Source organism: Telopea speciosissima, chromosome 7 (genome assembly GCF_018873765.1).
Source record: "Telopea speciosissima isolate NSW1024214 ecotype Mountain lineage chromosome 7, Tspe_v1, whole genome shotgun sequence".
Taxonomy (NCBI): Eukaryota; Viridiplantae; Streptophyta; class Magnoliopsida; order Proteales; family Proteaceae; genus Telopea; species Telopea speciosissima.
This window is the reverse complement of record NC_057922.1, coordinates 15,026,421-15,046,410: the sequence shown is the minus strand read 5'-3', so window position 1 is coordinate 15,046,410 and position 19,990 is coordinate 15,026,421. Positions and strand designations below refer to the sequence as shown.

Genomic DNA, 19,990 nt, shown 5'->3' with positions numbered 1-19,990 from the left:
AGGCAATGTAAGAAAGAACTTGCACATTATACCAATGAGGGGTTGGAAAATAGTTCCATATGGGATCCACATGGTGAGACTAGCAGATAGAGTAGCAATCTTTTTCCCTAATAATAATGGAAAAGATTAGGCACGCCACCAGGTGTCCAAATATGTCATCCTCTCTTCTACCCTTTTGAAAAAGACTAGTGATCGTTTGGCATGACTCAACCCACATCTCCTATTGTTGTGTAGCAAAAAAAACAAAACAAGCCAGGGAAGATAGTATACTCTCATTCTATGCTTTGATTATAGTAAATCCATGTAAAAACGTTCTTATAATTGCATTCAGTGATTCAATTTTACTACATCTCCTTACTTAACTCGAGTATGTGGTCAAACTTGCATTTGTTTTCATATCGCAATCAAAATTTGTAACTAATAATCTTTGCTTTAATTTCATTGGAAAAAAAAAAATCCTTACTTGAATTTTCAATTTACACCTCTCTTGCGTTGCATGCCAATTCCAAACACTACTCTTCATTTCGTTTTCAATACTTCTTGAGCTCTTTGATCTCCACGATGGTTTGTAATCTCGGTACTTGGATTGAGATCTATCACAATCGATAAAAAAAGGCTGTACCCAGTGCACAAGGCTCCCACATTAAGCAGGTTTCTAGAGAGGGGGTTTCCAGGACTTGAACTCGTGACCAAGCATTCAGCAAGTGAGCACTTGACCAACACGCCAAGCACGATCTTTGATCTATCTCATCCAATACCGATCTAAATCACCCTGAATCAGATGAAATTGCCCTTGCTTTTTAATAAAACTAGGTTTTATTATCATTTTAGCCTTGGATCACTTCACCGGATCGGTCTTGGCCAATACCTATCTGATGGTGGGGGGAATTGATTACGAACCATGATCTGCACGGAACATGCAAATAAGTGATTCTTCCCGTAAGCTAAAACCTCTACAAAAGATAATAAAGTAAGATTACAATCTTGTTTGTTACCAAACTTGGTTACAACAAGATTTTCCCTTAATTAGTAGGTATGATATGGGAATTTTTCTCCTCTCAGGTTCCCTGCCCTGTCAGGTTCGTAGGTTCCTCTCATAGGGAGGGTGGAAATGACGACCTCATCCCACCCAGGCAGTGTGTTCGGGCAGGGGGTGAGGTCGTCATTTCTGGCTCCTTATGAGAGGAACCTACGAACCTGACCGGACAGGGAACCTGAGAGGAGTTAGAACACTTTTTGAGGATTACTAGCCCGAACTTCTGCAACCAGAGAAATCTAGCAAATAATACCTCTTCATCCCTCTCCCACTCTCCCTTTGTGTTAAATTCTTTTTATTTTTTGGGACAATTGTGTTGATTCTTAAGCTAAGATTGTAAATGGATTAATGATCACTTAATCATTAATCAGATTAATCTGGATGTATTAATCCAAAGTATTGGATACCTTGTAATTGAATCAGACATATTTATTTATTTTTTTTTTTTGGGGGGGGGGGGGACTATATTACTCACATCTAGAACAAGAACAGGACAAGACATAAAATCAAAGGTAACCAAAAAAAAAAAAAAAAAAGAAGGGGACGGTTCAAGCCCATGTATCCATCAATGGCCCATCAAAATTAAGCCCATAGAGGCTTCTTTTAAACTCAAGATCTTTATTCAGCCCATGATGATCCACAAGCAAAGACATGAGAACAAAATCTTACATAACACAAAATCACCTCTTGCTCATTGTAATTAGGTTTGGGTATATTTCTGGCAATTACCACCAAAATTAGTCTTTTAAAGAACTAGTAAGTCTTGCTTGGATTGCAATTAAAGTACCGATCTCCTCCGAATCCATATATTTAGTACTGTAAAACCTGGATAATTATTCAAATTGAATTTCACTGGCTTTATAAAACAGATGGTTAATGTCTTTCCCCAACGTTCCAACATAGGGAGCAATTAGGAATATGCAGATTTTCCTAGGATTTGGCTCTCCTCCAGTCGTGGCAGGAGCTGGAGGGTCCAGCCCAACAAAAAAAAGGCCAAAACAAGGGTGGTTTTGGTCATTTCACAGGTGGGACCGAAGTGGGCCCTATGAAATGACCAAACCCCCAACCCCCTTTCCCTGTTTTTGGGTGTTTTTACTGGGCTGAACCCTCTAGCTCTAGTCACGGTTGGAGGAGAACCAGATCCATGTTCCTATGCTGCAAAAAATCTTGAGTTGGGCAAAGTACGAGATAAGGTACGCCAAGCAAAACGACATTCCATGTCAATTTTGTCAGGCACACATGATGATAGACACCGAACTGCAACCTGATATCAAATCTCATTCCTATGACACTCTATCGATGTCGAAGTTTATGCTTTGAATGTCAAACTGAGTCTTTTCAACGTTGAATTTTGAGTTTTTTCTAGAAACATAAATTTTTTATTTTTGGGATTTATCACACTATCAAGAAAAAAGAATCACCCTTAGAGGCCTAGAACTCATCTTGGTTCATTCCTTGACTCTGAAAACCAAACCCCTCCCCCCCTTACTTGATAAACCACGTATTTAACTTAAATTAATTGACCAAGGGTTTTTAACCCCTTCAGCTGGGCACTCTTTTAATTATGTACCAAGTTTTATTATAATCATGCTTTGATATACTTCAAAATAAAGAAACATATATCAGAAATGTTGAATAACACTCTTACACATATATTCATATACAAATTCTGAAACATATTTTGGTCTACTTTGAAAATCTCCTAGATGCACAACATTGCTAAACCCATTTCATGAAAAAAGCTAATGAGTATGTTTCTATAATCAGTTGGTCTTTATCATAATCCAAACATGTAAGTCTTGCTAGGATTGCAATCAAAGTTCCCATCTCCCCCAAATCCATATTTAGTATTGTAACCTGGATATTGATTCAAATTAAATCTCACTGCTTTTATAAAATTGAGGCCACTATCTGAGGCCAGAGATTCTATATCCCATTTCAGATGGAACCCTACTGATTTGTGGGAGATGTGTATTTCTCCTTCTTCCAAAAGCATTTTCTTGGCATTCTTGAAGAATAAGGTGATCAGCTTTTGGTGTCGACTGCATATGTAATTAAGAAAAAATTAATTTTAATAGGATTAATTACTAATCATATTAAGAAAAATATATATATGATTTGGTTGAAAACAAACATTTACCTCATCTGGACCTCCCGTGACTCTTTATTAGAGAAACCAGCATGGGGGAAGTTGAAGACAATCCGATCAAATCTCATACTTTTCAGGAACTGATGGCCTGACATTGTTGTTGCGTCCACTCCATGAAGAACCATACACCCTTTACTCTTCAAATCATTGATGTTGGACATGGCATTGCTGTAGTTTTTCTTTAAGAAATCTGAAATACAAACCCCAGCCCCCCAAGTGTTGTATTATAAACACCATGTACCATTCAGAAGACATGTCTTGTAAGCAGTTGTGAGACCCAACAAGAAAATGAATTCATAAGAAATGGGGATGAGCTGCTGGAGGGGGCTATGGAAGGAGAGGGAGTGAGGCTTGAGATGCAGAGATAAGGTCGAGGAGGGATGACTAACTTGGTATGTGCGATCTAATGGAGCTTGATCTAGTGTATGGGGGCTAGATTGGATCAGTCTACTATGGGATAGGTTAAAGAACTTAATTTAATGGATTCTATCAGCTCTGAAGCTTTTGACGTATCGGTCAAGTACCTAACATAACTGGACAAGGGTGATGGAGCAAGCCGATTAGGAGAGATGAGTTTACTTGGCCGGAGGAGTAATTTAGGAATTTTAAAATACAAAGGGAGAAGGAGAGGAGAACTTTACTTTTAGCGGAGAATCAAAAAAATTAAAAAAAAAGTTCAGGCTAGTGGACATTGAGTAAATATAGGGTGAGTATAGGGAGTCAGTAATTGCCTCTTTAAACTTAATTAGGTCAGATCGAATTAAAAAAAAAAAAAAGCCCCAAATCTCGGCAGGTGATATTATGATGAAAATGCAAAATGGAAGTTTAATGGTTGCATAAACATGGATTGTAAAAGGGCTAAACAATCCAATTAGGTTTGCTGTTTATACTAATCAAGGAACTAGAAGAGTAAAAGTGGGTTTAATTTGTTCTATTTAAACTAAAAAAAAATAATAAAAAAAATTGGCTAGGATAAACACAAAATTATCTATCTATTTACAGGTTGCATAAACTTACACTGAAAAAGGACTAAAAACTCAAGAAACTATTAAGAATAAATTGGGTTTTGTTGTATTCAGATTGTAAAGCGATTGGCTACGAAAGACAAATTTGGTTCACAAATTTCTACAGAAACAGAACAAAGAAACAGAGAGACGGATTTCCAAATCTCAACAAAACAATAACCAAAAGGGATTAACAATTGATTATATCTTTTTACTCGAATTTAAAACTTATTACCTTCTGAATTGAGAGAAGTGGCAACCATGTTAGCAGCAGAATCAAAAACCTTGGCCAAGCTAGCAGAGAAAGAGAAATCTCCCTCCCCAACCAGCAGTATCTTGTGAGAACTGTGGTAGTGCTTTATCCTTTTTTCTTCTGTTTGCAAGACTCTTCTGTTGGTTTTCTTCACCTCTTCGCAGTCAGCAAGTGCTTGGTATCCATTCTCTTCATCAGTTGTCTCTACTTCCTCTTTTCTTCTCAACAAAATTCTTCTTAACTGGTTGGATGGGACCTGATCCATTTCATTCTCTTCATCAGTTGTCTCTACTTCCTCTACTCTTCTCAATAAAATTCTTCTTAACAGGTTGGATATGGGCTGATCCATTTCAAATAAGATATATGCTTCAGAGGTTGGAAAGGAGATGAACCAATATGTATCCTTTTTAACTCTCCTCTGATCTCTCAGCACTGCAACACACACACAGGGAGAGAGGGAGAGAGGGAGAAAATGTGAAATACACCATCATGTGATGATTTGACAGATTACTAAAATATGTACACCAAAAATTTGAGGTCATTTTTGCAAACAATTAGTGGGAAAGGGAGGTACATTGGGTTGGTTAAATCAAGTGTGTTTTATATAAATGTACGACATAATAATGTTGTGGTGGTGGGGTTGGGGGTGGGTTAAGACTTTATCTACTTTCCGTTCTTTGCTTAACACCAACAACAAAAAAAAGTTCATTTGGCGGGAGAGAGAGAGAGAGAGAGATTCTCTTCCACTTTAAATGTACCAGAAGATAATGGGTGGGGGTGGATTCTTATCACCTCCAGTTTCCATCCCCCAGTTTCCATCCCCCAGTTTCAGTCTCAAAAGTTGACACGTGTCATATAAAAATCCAACCGTCCATTTTGAATTTTGGAAGTTAACCTTGGTTAACCCTAACCAAGGTCAAACCGAAAATGAGATTATGATGTTTCCCGCCCTTGTTTCGCAAAACTCATCCTCTGCCACTGATACCTCTCATGAATATTCACGGTGACCAGCGTCGGTGATAAAGAAAACAGGTTCTGTTCTCACGGCGTCGGCGACGGCAACTGTTAGGGTTATCTTCTCCCTACCGCTCTCACAGACCATGCGATGGTGAGAGAAGGGACTGGGGATAAAAATCTTCTTGCTTCCCCTGCTCTGAATCCTTAGGCGACAAAGGAAGACAGACTCCTCCTCTGAGATCCCCTTGCACATCTGTGTCTCTGTTCCAGCCGACGGCGGAAGGAAATACTGTCGGTTCATGCTCTGCATCCTTAGGCGACGGCGACAAAGGAGAAACCACAGGAAATGACTCCCTTGAAGGTACTCCATCTGTATATTGTGTTTGAACTATGCCTAATATTGAAGGATAGTGGTAGTCCTTGGTCCTTTGATCAAAAACTGCAAAAGATTCTTTGTGCGGAAGTATTAAACTTTTGACACCATCTGTTCGTATAAAGTTCTGGTTGAATGAATCCAAACAAAAGTTCCAAACTACATAATTCATATAGAGTAGTAGTCCTCGATCCCCAACCCAATGACCTTTAATGGTCTTCCCACGGTTCCACCACCACGTTCCATGGTTCCCACTTTCACCACCACCATTGTCATCTTCAATCATCTTCTCCATATTTTGAGTTTGAGATGTATTTGGGCTAAGCTAATGGCTATAGCTTCTCCAAAATAGTCCCATGTACATAATATCATCATCCATTAATAGTGAGCATGGGCAGTACTGAGTAGTTTTGGTTATCCATTTGTGTCCTTGTGACCGAATCTGGCTAGATCTAATATACCTTAACTACAGATTAATGAGCATCAGATGAAAAAAAAATAAAAAAAAATTAAAACCAACTTAACTCATCAACTGATCTGATCATCAAATGCAGAGAGACCCCACAGCACATTTCAAGAATCAACACCTCTTTCTCCTCAACCTACCCCCAAAGTATACAAAAAAAGTCAGATGGGTTTATTGTTTATGGTCTATCTCAAATTTTCAATCATCATAGCGGGATTCTTGCTAATTGCCACTGCAATTTTAATGGGTCATGGCCTCTCATAGATGGGTGTCTGTCCTTGCCTTTGTTTAAAGGTTTTTAATTTACTGTCCTACAATGTCATTCCTCCTTAGGATCAGCAATCCAGCTCTCATCATCCATTGCTTAAGATTGAGTACTATGTCTCAATTGCTTTATAATTTGCTCTGTGAATGAATTCTCTGTAGCAAATAGCAAAGGCTAAAGGGGGAGGAGTGGATGGTTTTTTCAACTCTAAGTCCCTCAACTCTTACAACAAACTACTTGATTGCTTCAGTAGTGATGCATCTTTTGAATTAAAGATAACCCACTTCAAGACTCCATCCATCTGTCCATTGCTTTTAATTTCTTCCCAACTCTTCAGTCTTCACTTTAGTCTTCCCCACAACCTTTCTTTTCTCAGTGCTCAGTTATCATCACCCCCTTTTTCAGTTTCTCTATTAATCTTTGAGTTCATTAAAGGTTCTGATCTTTTGAAAGTAATTAAAATCCTTTAATTTTTTTGTTTGTTTTTCTTGCTTCTCAATGCTGAATCCTCTTGATTCTTCTTTCACAGGATTTCTTCAAAAATGTAACTTTGAAGATGGGCCAAAGCCAAATATGGTGTTCATGCAGTAAGGCTTGGCAATGAGGACTTACTGTTTTCTATTTGAAAGGCTTAGAATGGCCGAGAGCCAAATGGGGGAGAGGGGGTGGCGGTCATTTTTAGTGTTGCAAGGGCCCCGAGGACTTACTGTTTTATATTTGGGAGGCTTAGAATGCCTCTTCCAATTTAGCCATTGTATGATGCAACTGTTTTTTTACATTACAGTAAGGCTACGAAAGGAACTTTGAATGATACAGTTGTTATTTTTTAATTGATTTTTTTGGGTAGTGAAATCTTTGTCTTTTGGATAGAAATCAAAAGCATCAAATAGGAGATGAACCTGCAAGTTGCCAAAATACATTGAATGTTAGGAGCTCCAAATTTGAGCAGATATGTTTAAGGTTATTATAAATCAAATTCTAGATCATACCCAGCTGAGTCATGAAAATCTAAGGAGTACCCAATCTTGTTCCATGACATGTAACAGTTTCTCACTTTCTCACTCTAAACAGAGTGCATTCAAGATGTTTACTTCTTAGAGTCCATAATAAATATGATTATCAACTTTTTTGGAACGATTTAGAAGTTTCTCTTCACATGCAAAATACCATTTTTTATGACCAGGAAATTGTTGAAAGTGAAGCTTTGCTAATACCTCACCCAATTTAATCCCCCTTTTTAATCTTATTTTTTCATTTGCTTTTCATAGTGTCTACTGTTTATCCAGAGCAAATGACATATATGTGTACTTTTCTTATTGGAAAAAATGATCCATGAAACCTTGAGCTTGATACTTAAAACGAAAATCATTAAACCCTTTGATGCCTCTTCATCTTTAGAGTTTATATACTTTATACCCCAATAAAGGCAACCCCCCCCCCCCCCCCCTACAAACAAAAATCTGTTGGCTGGCACATAATGGAATTTGCCCAATGAGATAAAAAAACATTTTAAAAATTCATGGAACACATGAGAGAGATATTATAATAAATTTGACACATGATTAATCTAGGTCATTTCAAATATATTCATACATCTGAATTACCACATCATCCTTCAATGGGGGCACAACTAGGTGTAAAATTCAAGTATAATTATATTGTCTAAACAGATCAAAAAACCTTTTTACCAAAAAGGAAACTTGGGACCTAAACCCCTCCCCCCAAAGTGAATTTGGAATGTACCCACTTTTAATGTGGTAGAAATTATGTACAGTAAACAGATAAAAAAAAAACCTTTTACCAAAAAGGAAACCTGGGACCTAAACCCCTCCTCCCAAAATGAACTGGGACCTCAACAAGGCCGTTGATTTCCCATGATGGGTACTGAGTGTTTCTCCTTGATGACTGTTTTGTTCATGAGCCTGCTCATGAAGCAATTAAACACAGATAAGAATGTCTCAAAATTAATACCCTATCTCAGCACATCATTAAACTAATAAAGCAATACCTGAGCTGTGGAGGTCTGGGAAGAACATATAGTATGCATAGACTGCTCAAGTGACCCCTGTGACTGTAACATAGCAGACAAGAGATTAATCTTAAAAATGATTCAGAGATGCAAAAAATACAAGAACCAACATGAGTTGAAATTACCATAATGGGATCCATGTAACTGTGGTTGATTTCACTTTCTCGAGTTCCATCCAATTGATTCAAATGTACTACATTGCATGGTGTAAGGGCTGGTAGAGAGGTACTAGTTGTGTTTGGCTCATTTTTCTTTTTCTTATTCTTATTGCCTTTTGTTTCCAAACATGATTTTTTTCGTTTACTTGATCCACAACCCTTCTTCTTCTCTTTCTTTTTAAGCCCTTTTGCAATGTTCAGATTAGGCTCTTCAGTTGACTCATCTTGATGTGCCCTTGTGTCATGATTTTCAAGGCTGTGTAATTGTTTACACAAATCACTAGCAACATTGTTCACCAATGCAAATCCCTCTTTTGAATTGGATGCTTGTGATGCAATCTTTACCAGTTTATGACAAAGAATTCTATATCTTTGTGCAGAGTTCAAATTTACATCTTCTTCAACTTGTGTTCCCTTGCTATCTTCCACTACAATGCTTCTTGCTGCACGTGTCCATCTACTCAAAATATATGCTTCAGGAATAGACTTCATATCCAACCTATCCATTATCTTCAAAGCATGACAACATAGGATGCCAAATGTCTCAAATTTCTTACAGCTACATTCAATAATGGACTTGGATGGATCACACTCAACCTTAAATGTCATATCTGAATCAAGAATACCAATAGCATATTTATGCAAGCTATTACTTTCATCCTTCTGTATTATGTAGCAAGAACCAACCCGTACATTCTCATTATGAAATAATCCAAAGATTAACGGAGTGTAGACTTCTGATGCATGTATCATAATGGGTGTTTGGGGAAAAGAGTTCCTTGGGAGCTTATTTCTTGCATCAAATTCAACCTTCAATTCATTAGCACGCTTATCATTGACTACTCTTTCAAAATGCTTAAAAAACTGTATAATGTCTAAAGTAGACTTTGTATAATCCTTCAAGCCAGCATTTACACTTTCACTTAGCTGAGTACTCCGCATACCTCCTGTAAATGTATTCTTCATATAGCATTTGGCCCACTTGTGTTTAAGTACATAAATACGATCTAACCATGATCCATTTTCAACCTGATACTGACTCCTCAATTGTTCCCATGCAGTCTCAAATTGTACTTCCTCATCATAATGATATATACATCTCTTAAGATCTGATAGAAAGCTTGATCCGTCCTTCATTAAGTGACCTAGATGCTTAATCCCATTTTGCATTAAATGCCAAGTACACAAACCATGCCATGTTCCAGGAAAAACCTCCAAAATTGCCTTTGCCATGGCAGCATCTTGGTCTGTAAATAATGTTCCCGGATGCTTTTGCCCATGACTTTTCAAGAAAGCATCAAACAACCATTTAAAGGATTCAGCCGTCTCATCATATAAAAGGGCTGCCCCAAATATAACAACTCCTCTATGATGGTTAAATCCAGAAAACATACCAAAAGGCCTATGCTCCTTGTTTGTACAAAATGTTGTATCAAAAGTCATAACATCACCAAAAAGTGCATAATCTATTAGCATTCTCACATCAGCCCAAAAAATATTTGTTATCTTCTCATCTATATCCAACTGTAGCCTGTAGGTAAAAGAGGGGTTCAGACTGCTTTGTTTTTCAAAGTACTGGAACAAACTCCCTGCTTCACCAGGACGTAGGTCACGCTGACGTTTACTTCGGAGATAATTGTAATGATCCACTGGTATATAACCAAGGTTCTGTCTACCACCTGCCTGTTTACTCATGTACTCAAACATAGCCTTAGTTTTGATTCCAGAATCATCTCCCAAGTCAATTTCAATGGCATGTATGTCTGAAACTTTCCGTTGTGACCGCATCATGTGAGTAGTAGATGATATATGAAGCTCATGATTATGATTTTCAATGAGATCATGGCATTGATACTTCCCATTTTCCAACATCTTTATTCCCATACGAGCAGGACAATCGGACCTTGTTTCAGCTCGAAGAATATTTATTCTTACATGAGCACGATTGTCTACTTTCCGATTCCCTTGTTTATTACATACAAATCTCCTTGAAGTAATGATTGACCTATCTTTTTTGCTCCTATTTGCATACTCTCTCCTGACACTAAAACCCAATACTCCTCCATAACTATTATAGAATTCAAATGCCTCATTCTCAGAATTAAACTGCATACCAATCTTAGGCTTATTCTCATCATCTAGACCTATGTCGTTATCCGATGTATCTATTGGAATATCCATAGCCCACCTAAACAATATTTGGCCCAACAATAAAGTCAAAACTAAAGTATTATTGAACAACTATACAACTAAAGACAAAAAAACATACATTAAATAACTAACAACTTTGAAGCAGATAAAAAAAAAATACAGTGGTTAATGAACTTCAATATATTTCTGCATGATTTTGATCTATAAACACATGCAAATATCTGTCCTAATTCAAAATACATGAAAAATAGATAGGTAGGAAGATGGCTGGTCCAATTTCAGGTTAATAATGAATCACTGTGATATGAACATAATAAATATTGCTCCAGTCCTGTGAACTGAGAGGATATAAAATCATTATCACTTTCCAAACTCTCCAATTAAGTTACACTACTCATAATTCCTTAAATTAGAGCTTGATGCTTTATTACTTCTGGTTTAAAGTTTTTTGCTTTAGTTAGAGAACAGAAAAGGCTTATACAAGAAGAAAAAAGAAAGAAAGTGAAAAGAAACTCAAAAGAAAAACACTAAGAAGAAGAAAGCCCATGAATTTGTTCTCATTGCAGTAAAAATGTACTCATCACATTTGGCCAATAGTATAAGTAAAATCTCAAACTGAAAACCCCTGAATTTGTTCCAATAAAGCTCATAAAATGAAGGGACAAAGCATAATAACAAAATTGCTTACAGATTATAGTTCTATTGGGAACTATAACAATAACAATATGTACCAAACCAAAGTCTATCTTGGGTTAAGGTCTGAGATCAAACTTCACTAATAACAATATGTACCAAACCAAAGTTGGGAAAATACGGCCTTCTAACATCCATGATCAAGGTTAATGAAGACTTAAATTTCAAGAGTGGCATGTGTGTTGAGAGCTTGATCTCTTTTCACATGGACTCATCCATGTGCTGTTACATGGTAACATTCACTAGCCTTCAGGAATCTTAGGTTTACCCTGTGGAATTATATCAAATCATAATTTCTGACCCCAACACCAACACCAACACAACTAGTGGCAGGGTTTCTTCTCCTGTAGGGTCAAGTTGATTGAAAAAATTAACAACATTATTCAAGACACGTATTTGGGTTTCTCCCAAAATTCGGTTTGTGTAATAGTAATAGCAAAAGAGAAAAGTTGAAGATGTTTGGTTGAAGAAAATGATACCTTATCAAACAATGAGATGTAAAACCCACATGCTCTACAAGAAAAACTCAACCACTTTTTTCTACAGGCCCAGAGGAGATGGTATTTTTAATGAACAGAAGCAATCGATGATGGAAGAAAAACAAAATGAACCTCAGCTATTGGAGAAAACCGTTAGAACAGGGCCACGACAGTGTTTCCTTTCCCAATCGATTAGAACAGAATTACAGAGATGTGAAAGAGGCATCAGAAGTCTCTCTTCACTTCATTTGTTGTCGTCGTTCTGTGGGTATCTTTGATTTCACCGTCGCAGGTCTCACAGAGTAGGAGTGGGTAGAAATAGCCTCCTTTGCGATCGTCGCCGTGAATACCCTATCTCCTTCATCTCCCGACGCCGATCACCGTGGAGATTCGTGAGAGGGGATCACAAGTAACCCGAGACAGAGGCGGGAAACACTTTTATTTTTTGGGTAGAACAGGGAGTCCCTTCTCTCACCATCGCATGGTCTGTGAGAGCGGTAGGGAGAAGATAACCCTAACAGTTGGCGTCGTCGACGCCGACGCCGTGAGAACAGAACCTGTCTTCTTTATCGCCGACGCTGGTCACCGTGAATATTCGTGAGAGGTATCAGTGGCAGAGGATGAGTTTTGCGAAACAAGGGCGGGAAACATCATAATCTCATTCTCGGTTTGACCTTGGTTAGGGTTAACCAAGGTTAACTTCCAAAATTCAAAATGGACGGTTGGATTTTTATATGACACGTGTCATCTTTTGAGACTGAAACTGGGGAAAAAACTGGGGGATGGAAACTGGAGGTGATAAGAATCCGGGTGGGGGTGGGGGTGGTGGAGGTAGCTTTTAGTCCTCTCAGTTCTTTGCTTAACATCGTAGAAAAAAAAGTAAATTTGTGGAGAGAGTGAGATTGATGTGATTCCCCTCAACGAATTTTTATCCTCTCAATTACACTGCTCGTACTTAACGTCAAATACATCTAATAGAGGGAGGTTGACCTGAGATGGGGTCCACCTCCCTCTATTAGATGTACTTGACGTCAAGTACGGGCAGTGTAATTGAGAGGATAAAAAATCCTCAACTTCAATATTGAAGAATGAATTTTGCCACATCCCCCGGAATGGCCGGAACCTTGTGTACTGGATACGTCCTTTTCTTTTTGGAGAAAATATAGGGACACTCCTCAACTACGGCCTGTTTTCATGTACAACCCCTCATCTTTAAAACCTTTCAAACACACCCCCTCATCTATGACACCGTTATTTAACTAACAAAAAACAGTAAAGTTACTAAAATACCTTCTATATTTTAATATATTAAAAATGAAAAAGACCAAACTACCCTAAAAGTAAAGTTACCCTATTTCCCAAATCTCTCACCAAACCTCCTCACCGTTGCTCTCTGCTCGACCCCCACCCTCATCTCTGATCGTTGCATCTGCTACTCGCCGCTACTACTCTTCAGGTAAGCTCTCTCTCTCTCTCTCTCTTTGCTACTCGCCGCTGCTACTAGGCCTTGAGAATCCCAAATAAAAACCCCAATCGCTGCCTTCTCCTTACATAAAATGGCCACGTTGAGCTAAAGCAGAAACAAAAGGGACTTAATTTTGAAGACTGAGGTCTTGTGATATGTGGATAGGGTTGTGGTCACCATCCGAAGGACCGTTAATGCAAATTTCTTTTGTTTTTTTGGTTCAATAAAAATCATCTTGAGATCAAGTAATCTGAATTAGTGGCTTGCAATCTATCATTACCAACAGCAAGGATCTTCAATTACAGCATTTGAAACATGCTCGCATGAGTAATAACCAGATTTTCGGGATCAGAAATAGCTGGTACTCAAAGCTACCTCAGTTAAACACAGTCATTATCATGCAACCCAAAATAAATTTATCTGGTCTAAAAAGTTTCTAATCAAATGCTTGCATATAATGAAGAACAATGCTTGAAAGCACTAGCTTAAAGGATGTAATGTTGGAGTCAGAGAAACAGAGAAAACGCTGGAAAGGAAAAAAAAATGAAAATAGATCTCAACATGACACCATGAATTAAGAAAAGGGGGCTTTTCGATTCTACGGCATTTGACCCGATGAAAGTATCAGATTTCATTCTCCTTTGTTTAGAGGTGGGAGATGGGAGCGGTACAAGGGAGTGATGGGGGTGGTGAAGTAAATTAATAGAGGTGGGGTGGGGAGAATTTTTATCTTGTCCTCTCATATGGGCGTGAAATGATGATTTAACCACCCCTCGGATTGTGTTTGGCCAGGGTGGTTAAATCATCATTTTGCGTCCATGTGAGGAGATAGCACTCTGCTGTCCGAACAGTGGACAGCAGAGGATACCGATTCGGGGTGGGGGTATAGGGGATTGAATGGGGTGAGGAAAAGAGTAGAAATGGGGTGGGGAACCAAAAAAAAAAGGCATGATTTGTATGCAGTATTTACCCCTAAAGGGTATTTTCATTTTGAAACTTTAAACTTAGGCAATTTGATCTTAAAAAAATGGTTGGATGAGTATTAACGTTTAAAACTAAACGACAGTTGGTTTGATGGACTAATTTACTTAGTTTCAATAGATGAGGAGCCAGCTCAGTTGGCAAACAAAACGACATTCAAATTTCATTCCTTTAATACGTTTTCCATGTCGAAGTGTATGCTTTGAATGTCGAACTGAATCTTTTCACCCTCGAATTTTGAGTTTTTCTAGAAACATGAATTCTTTATTTTCAGGATTTATCTTATTATTAAGAAAAAAGTATCACCCTTGGAGGCATAGAACTCATCTTGATTCATTCCTTGACTCTGAAAACTCCCCCCGATGTGGTAAACCACGTATTTAACTTAAATTTCATTGGCCAAGAGTTTTTAGCCCCCTTCAAGTGGGGATTCTTTTAATTATGTACCAAGTTTTATTATAATCATGCTTTGATATACTTCAAAAGTAAAAATTAAAAAATTAAAAAATTAGAATAATCAAAAAATAGAAAGATATGAATCCATTAAGACGGACTAGAAATTTAATGAGGACCTATAAGAATTGGTGACTCATTAAAATCAAGAAACATATATCAGAAATGTTGAATAACACTCTTACACTTATATTCATATATAAATTCTGAAACATATTTTGGTCTACATTGAAAATCCCCTAAATGCACAACATTGCTAAACCCATTTCATGAAAAAGCTAATGAGTATGCTTCTATCATCAATTGGTCTTTATCACAATCCAAACATGTAAGTCTTGCTAGGATTGCAATCAAAGTTCCCATCTCCCCCAAATCCATATTTAGTATTGTAACCCGGATATTGATTCAATTTAAATCTCACTGCTTTTATAAAATTGAGGCCACCATCTGAGGCCAGAGATTCTATATCCCATTTAAGATGGAACCCAACTGATTTGTGCGAGATGTGTATTTCTCCATCTTCCAAAAGCATTTTCTTGGCATTCTTGAAGAATAAGGTGATCAGCTTTTGGTGTCGACTGCATATGTAATTAAGAAAAAAAAATTTTAATAGGATTAGTTACTAATCATATTTAAAAAAAGGGTTCATGTTCTCTGTGCCGCAGTGCAGGCTGCACCCAGACACATGAGCCTGCCACTCAAGGGGGCAAGGTGGTCATTGCGCCCACCCCCATGTGTTTGGGCACAGCCTGCGCCCCCGGCACAGAGAACATGAGCCCTTAAAAATATATATATATGATTTAGTTGAAAACAAACATTTACCTGATCTGGACCTCCCGTGACTCTTTATTAGAGAAACCCGCATGGGGGAAGTTGAAGACAATCCGATCAAATCTCATACCTTTCAGGAACTGATGGCCTGACATTTTTGTTGCGTCCACTCCATGAAGAACCATACATCCTTTACTCTTCAAATCATCGATGTTGGACATGGCATTGCCGTAGTTTTTCTTTAAGAAATCTGAAATACAAAACACCCCCCCCCCAAGTGTTGCATTATAAACACCACATACCATTCAGAGGCCATGTCTTGTAAGCCGATGTGAGACCCAACAAGAAAACGAATTCATAAGAAATGGGGATGAGCGGCTGGAGGGGGCTATGGAAGGAGAGGGAGTGAGGCTTGAGATGCAGAGATAGGGTTGAGGAGGGATGACTAACTTGTTATGTGACTAATGAACCCTGATCTAGTGTATGGGTGCTAGATTGGATCAGCCTACTATGAAATAGGTTAAAGAGCTTAATTTAATGCGTTCTATCAACTCTGGAGCTTTTGGCGTATCAATCAATTACTTAACATAACTGGACAGGGATGATGGGGCAAGCCAGTTAGGAGAGATGAATTTATTTGGATAGAGGGGTAATTTAGGAATTTTAAAATACAAAGGGAGAAGGAGAGGAGAACTTAACTTTTAGCGGAGAATAAAAAAAAATAAAAAAAGTTCAGGGTAATGGACATTGAGTAAATATAGGGTGAGTATAGGGAGTCATAGCAATGCCCTCTTTAAACTTAATTAGGTCAGATCGAATCCAAAAAAACAAAAGCCCCAAATCTCAGCAGGTGATATTATGATAAAAATGCAAAATGGAAGCTTACTGGTTGCATAAACATGGATTGTAAAAGGACTAAACAACTAATTAGGTTTGCTGTTTATACTAATCAAGAAACTAAGAGTAAAAGTGGGTTTAATTTGTTCTATTTAAACTAAAATAAAAACAAAATTGGCTAAAATAGACACAAAACTATCTATCTATTTACAGGTTGCATAAACATACACTGAAAAAGGACTAAAAACTCAAGAAACTCTAAGAGTAAATTGGGTTTTGCTGTATGCTGCAGATTGTAAGGCGATTGACTAAGAAAGACAAATTTGGTTCACAAATTTCTACAGAAACAGGACAAAGAAACAAAGATAGATGGGTTCTTCCAAACCTCAACAAAACAAAAACCAAAAGGGATTAACTATTGATTATATCTTTTTACTCGAATTTAAAACTTATTACCTTCTGAATTGAGAGAAGTGGCAACCATGTTAGCAGCAGAATCAAAAACCTTGGCCAAGCAAGCAGAGAAAGAGAAATCTCCCTCCCCAACCAGAAGCATCTTGTGAGAACTGTAGTAGTGCTTTATCCTTTTTTCTTCTTTTTGCAAGACTTTTCTTTTGGTTTTCTTCGCTCCTAAACCATCTTTTGGAACTCTGATCTGATCGGCAGTAGAGAGATGAAGGATAGGTTTAATCTTTTTTACGGCCTCAGCACCATTGTCAACAATGATGGTTACCCTTCCATCGTCTGATGAAACCCTGGTCTTTTGGTAACAAGAGGCAGGAGGAGGAGGAGGAGATGGGTCTACTTCTTCTCTGACATTAGAATCACTTATAACAATAACTACTGCTCTTTCATCTTCTTCTGAAACTCTGGTACTTCCATAATCGGAGGAGGAAGGATGGATTAGCTTCACCTCTTCGCAGTCAGCAAGTGCTTGGTATCCATTCTCTTCATCAGTTGTCTCTACTTTCCCTTTTCTTCTCAATAAAATTCTTATTAGGTTGGATATTACCTGACCCATTTCAAGTAAGAAGATGCTTCACAGGTTTTTCCTCTTCTCTGATCTCTCAGCACTGCAAACACTGAGAGGGAGTGAGGTAACACTTTATCTACTTTCAGTTCTTTGCTTTACACCGAAGGAAAAGAAGTTCATTTGGCGAGAGAGAGAGAGAGAGAGAGATTCTTCCACATTAAATGTACGAGAAAGATAAGGGAGTTGGTGGTGGTAGCTTTTATGTACTATGAGTTCTTTTTTGCTTATTTTTTGGGGGTAATTTGTACCATCAGTTCTTCGCTTAACATCCTAGGAAACAAAAGTACATTATTGGAGAGAGAAGAGCGGACCTTTAGGTGCTGTGCGCATCGTGCGGTGTAGCACCGCCCATGTGTACATGATTGTACTGGGGGGAATAATTTTCCGAGAAGAGCAGAGGATAAGCCCGTATATCTTTATCCTCTGACTTTTCCTGCACAATATAGTTCGTTCAGTTCCTCTCATGGGAGTTGGAAATGATGATTTACCCCTTTTTCGACGAATTTTTATCATCTGCGGTTCCCCCTACCAGGTACGATTCCCTAGTGCCTCTAATAAAGGGGGGTAGACCCCACCCGGGCAGTGTGTTCGATCAGGGGGTGGAATAGTCATTTTAGGCCCCCTATGAGAAGAACTGCACAACCGTACCAGTCAACGAACCTCAGGGGATAAAGGTCCTTGTCCGACCACACTGCCCGGGTGGGATCCACCCTGTTTTTATTAGAGACACTATGGAACTATACCAGGCAGAGAACCTGAGAGGATAATTTTCCTGTTCCTCCGTCCTCCTTTCAACTTTAAATAAAAGGAAAGAGAGAGGGATGAAAAGCTGTGTATGATTCCATCTAGGGATGTAAATGGAAAATCGAACAGTATCCATTTCAATTTATGGGTTTTTGGGAATTTTGGTTTCTGAAAAATATCCAAATCTTTCCAAAAGACAGTCGGATTCACAATTGGATATTTTCCATTTCAGACCGGATAATATTCAGTTAATTTACTATCCTGTAGGAAAATACAATAAGTTCACTATTTTTATAATATATTATTATATAATCTTTATTATAAACACTTTTATAAGGATATATATTTTGGTAATAATACTAATCATAAGTCCTAATTCAAACCCTAACCATGAATCAATAACCTTTTACGAAATCGTCATTCTAACTTTCCTCTTCTTTCTCATTCTATCGGATTCTAACTAATCAGATAATTTACTAGATCGGATAATTATCCGGATATTCAATAAACTATCGAATTCAATATAATATTAGTTTTTAAAATTCGATCAAATATCGGATCGGATATGTCATTTGATAAACGGATTAAAATTTGGATAGGAATTATTCCGATCCATTTACATTCCTAAATTCCACCCATTCAACTTTAGGATTGAAGAAAAGGATTTTGCAACAGTTCCTTGAAGGCTTTCAACTTTTTTTTGCCCGGTAAGAAATGCTTCAACTTCAAATCAAATGAAATACATCATCGACGCTCTATGCTCTGTTCTACATTTCTGGGAAGTTTGTTGACTCGGGGTTGGTCTTGGGTAATTTCTTGTGGGGTTCTACACAATATTCTATTTTGAATCATATGATTGGCCATCAGTTCCTTTACAATAGCCCAATCATCCGTTCTCAAACCCTTTATTGTGCGGGGATTCCCAGGATTCCGTGTGACGAGTTCGTATTGGGTTGTCAGCTACCTGTCTCTCCATATACTGTTAAGTCGGCAAGCCCAATAAACCAGGAGTAGAATTTGCCACTTGGCTTAAGATCTCATCATACATGTTTTGTTTGATTAAAATCATGGGAAAAATTTCTCACATTCGTCACTGTAGGATCTGGGAATAATCATAATATACGTAAACTTACCCTTATTTCACATGGAGGCTGTTTCCCAACTCAAACCCACAAGTAATGAGTCGCAATGGAACATGACTTACCATTGCCTCAAGGTCCGTAATTTTGCGAACCACAATTTTGTGCCTAACTGCACATCTGGACATAAAGAAAAAAAGAGAAAAGAATGCTATTTCTGATGGGAATTTAGCTCGTCTCCAGGGAGCCCAGCATGCCCAGAATGCTGCTAGCTGTTGAGCTGTGATGCACATATCCCTAGATGTGCACCGGGATGTGTGCGGCACAGCTCAGCCACTAGATGTCCCATGGAAACACCCTGGGCGCATGCCTCCTTGGAGACGATCCTGATCCATCCGGTGGTTCACAAAAAGCGTTTGGGCTCTTAGAAATTACCGCCTTTACAAGGGGGTAGGAGATATCCAGGCACCTAGGCACTTTTTGTGTCTGGGCGTGATCATTATGCCTTGCGCACCACCTCGGACTGAACTGTCTTTTTACGCACAAATGCATTGGATTGTGTCTAGGCGCAGAAACCATGCTAACCATGCAATCGGTTAGTGTTCTACCTAATC

The 19,990-nt window shown here is 38.2% G+C and overlaps 3 protein-coding genes across 5 annotated transcripts in view; all 3 read right to left on the bottom strand.

Moving 5' to 3' along the window:
• Nucleotides 1–17,602, bottom strand: part of LOC122667961 (uncharacterized protein At4g26485-like) — a 28,450-nt gene extending 10,848 nt beyond the window's left edge. The window contains exons 1-3 of one of the 3 annotated variants that reach the window (XM_043864463.1): nucleotides 17,564–17,602; nucleotides 14,561–14,565; nucleotides 13,001–13,010 (exon numbers count right to left, since the gene is read on the bottom strand). The gene's annotated coding sequence lies outside the window, so the exon portion shown is untranslated. Of the gene's footprint in view, nucleotides 1–4,695; nucleotides 4,703–4,835; nucleotides 4,924–5,700; nucleotides 5,711–13,000; nucleotides 13,011–14,560; nucleotides 14,566–17,325; nucleotides 17,384–17,563 lie in introns of those variants that run through there. The other 2 variants (XM_043864461.1, XM_043864462.1) reach the window with 2 other exon arrangements.
• On the bottom strand, nucleotides 8,324–10,871 carry LOC122668272 (protein FAR1-RELATED SEQUENCE 5-like). Its single transcript, XM_043864857.1, has 3 exons — nucleotides 8,658–10,871; nucleotides 8,512–8,574; nucleotides 8,324–8,425 (listed from the first exon to the last, which is right to left on the bottom strand). Exons 1-3 carry the CDS (start codon nucleotides 10,869–10,871, stop codon nucleotides 8,324–8,326), a joined length of 2,379 nt encoding a protein of 792 aa, XP_043720792.1.
• Nucleotides 15,170–17,597, bottom strand: LOC122667960 (uncharacterized protein At4g26485-like). Its single transcript, XM_043864458.1, has 3 exons — nucleotides 16,977–17,597; nucleotides 15,735–15,933; nucleotides 15,170–15,490 (listed from the first exon to the last, which is right to left on the bottom strand). Exons 1-3 carry the CDS (start codon nucleotides 17,539–17,541, stop codon nucleotides 15,226–15,228), a joined length of 1,029 nt encoding a protein of 342 aa, XP_043720393.1. The 5' UTR covers nucleotides 17,542–17,597; the 3' UTR covers nucleotides 15,170–15,225.
• Nucleotides 17,603–19,990: the final 2,388 nt, after the last annotated feature.

Bases quoted from the DNA above. Each gene is read 5' to 3' on its own strand.
- LOC122668272 (XM_043864857.1), bottom strand. From the start codon at position 10,871: ATGGATATTCCAATAGATACATCGGATAACGACATAGGTCTAGATGAT. The intron at 8,575-8,657 runs GTAATTTCAACT...GCTATGTTACAG, and splicing joins GTTACATGGATCCCATTATG to TCACAGGGGTCACTTGAGCA. The intron at 8,426-8,511 runs GTATTGCTTTAT...CTTCATGAGCAG, and splicing joins CCCAGACCTCCACAGCTCAG to GCTCATGAACAAAACAGTCA.
- LOC122667960 (XM_043864458.1), bottom strand. From the start codon at position 17,541: ATGGGTCAGGTAATATCCAACCTAATAAGAATTTTATTGAGAAGAAAA. The intron at 15,934-16,976 runs GTAATAAGTTTT...TTTGTATTTCAG, and splicing joins CACTTCTCTCAATTCAGAAG to ATTTCTTAAAGAAAAACTAC. The intron at 15,491-15,734 runs GTAAATGTTTGT...TTACATATGCAG, and splicing joins TCACGGGAGGTCCAGATCAG to TCGACACCAAAAGCTGATCA.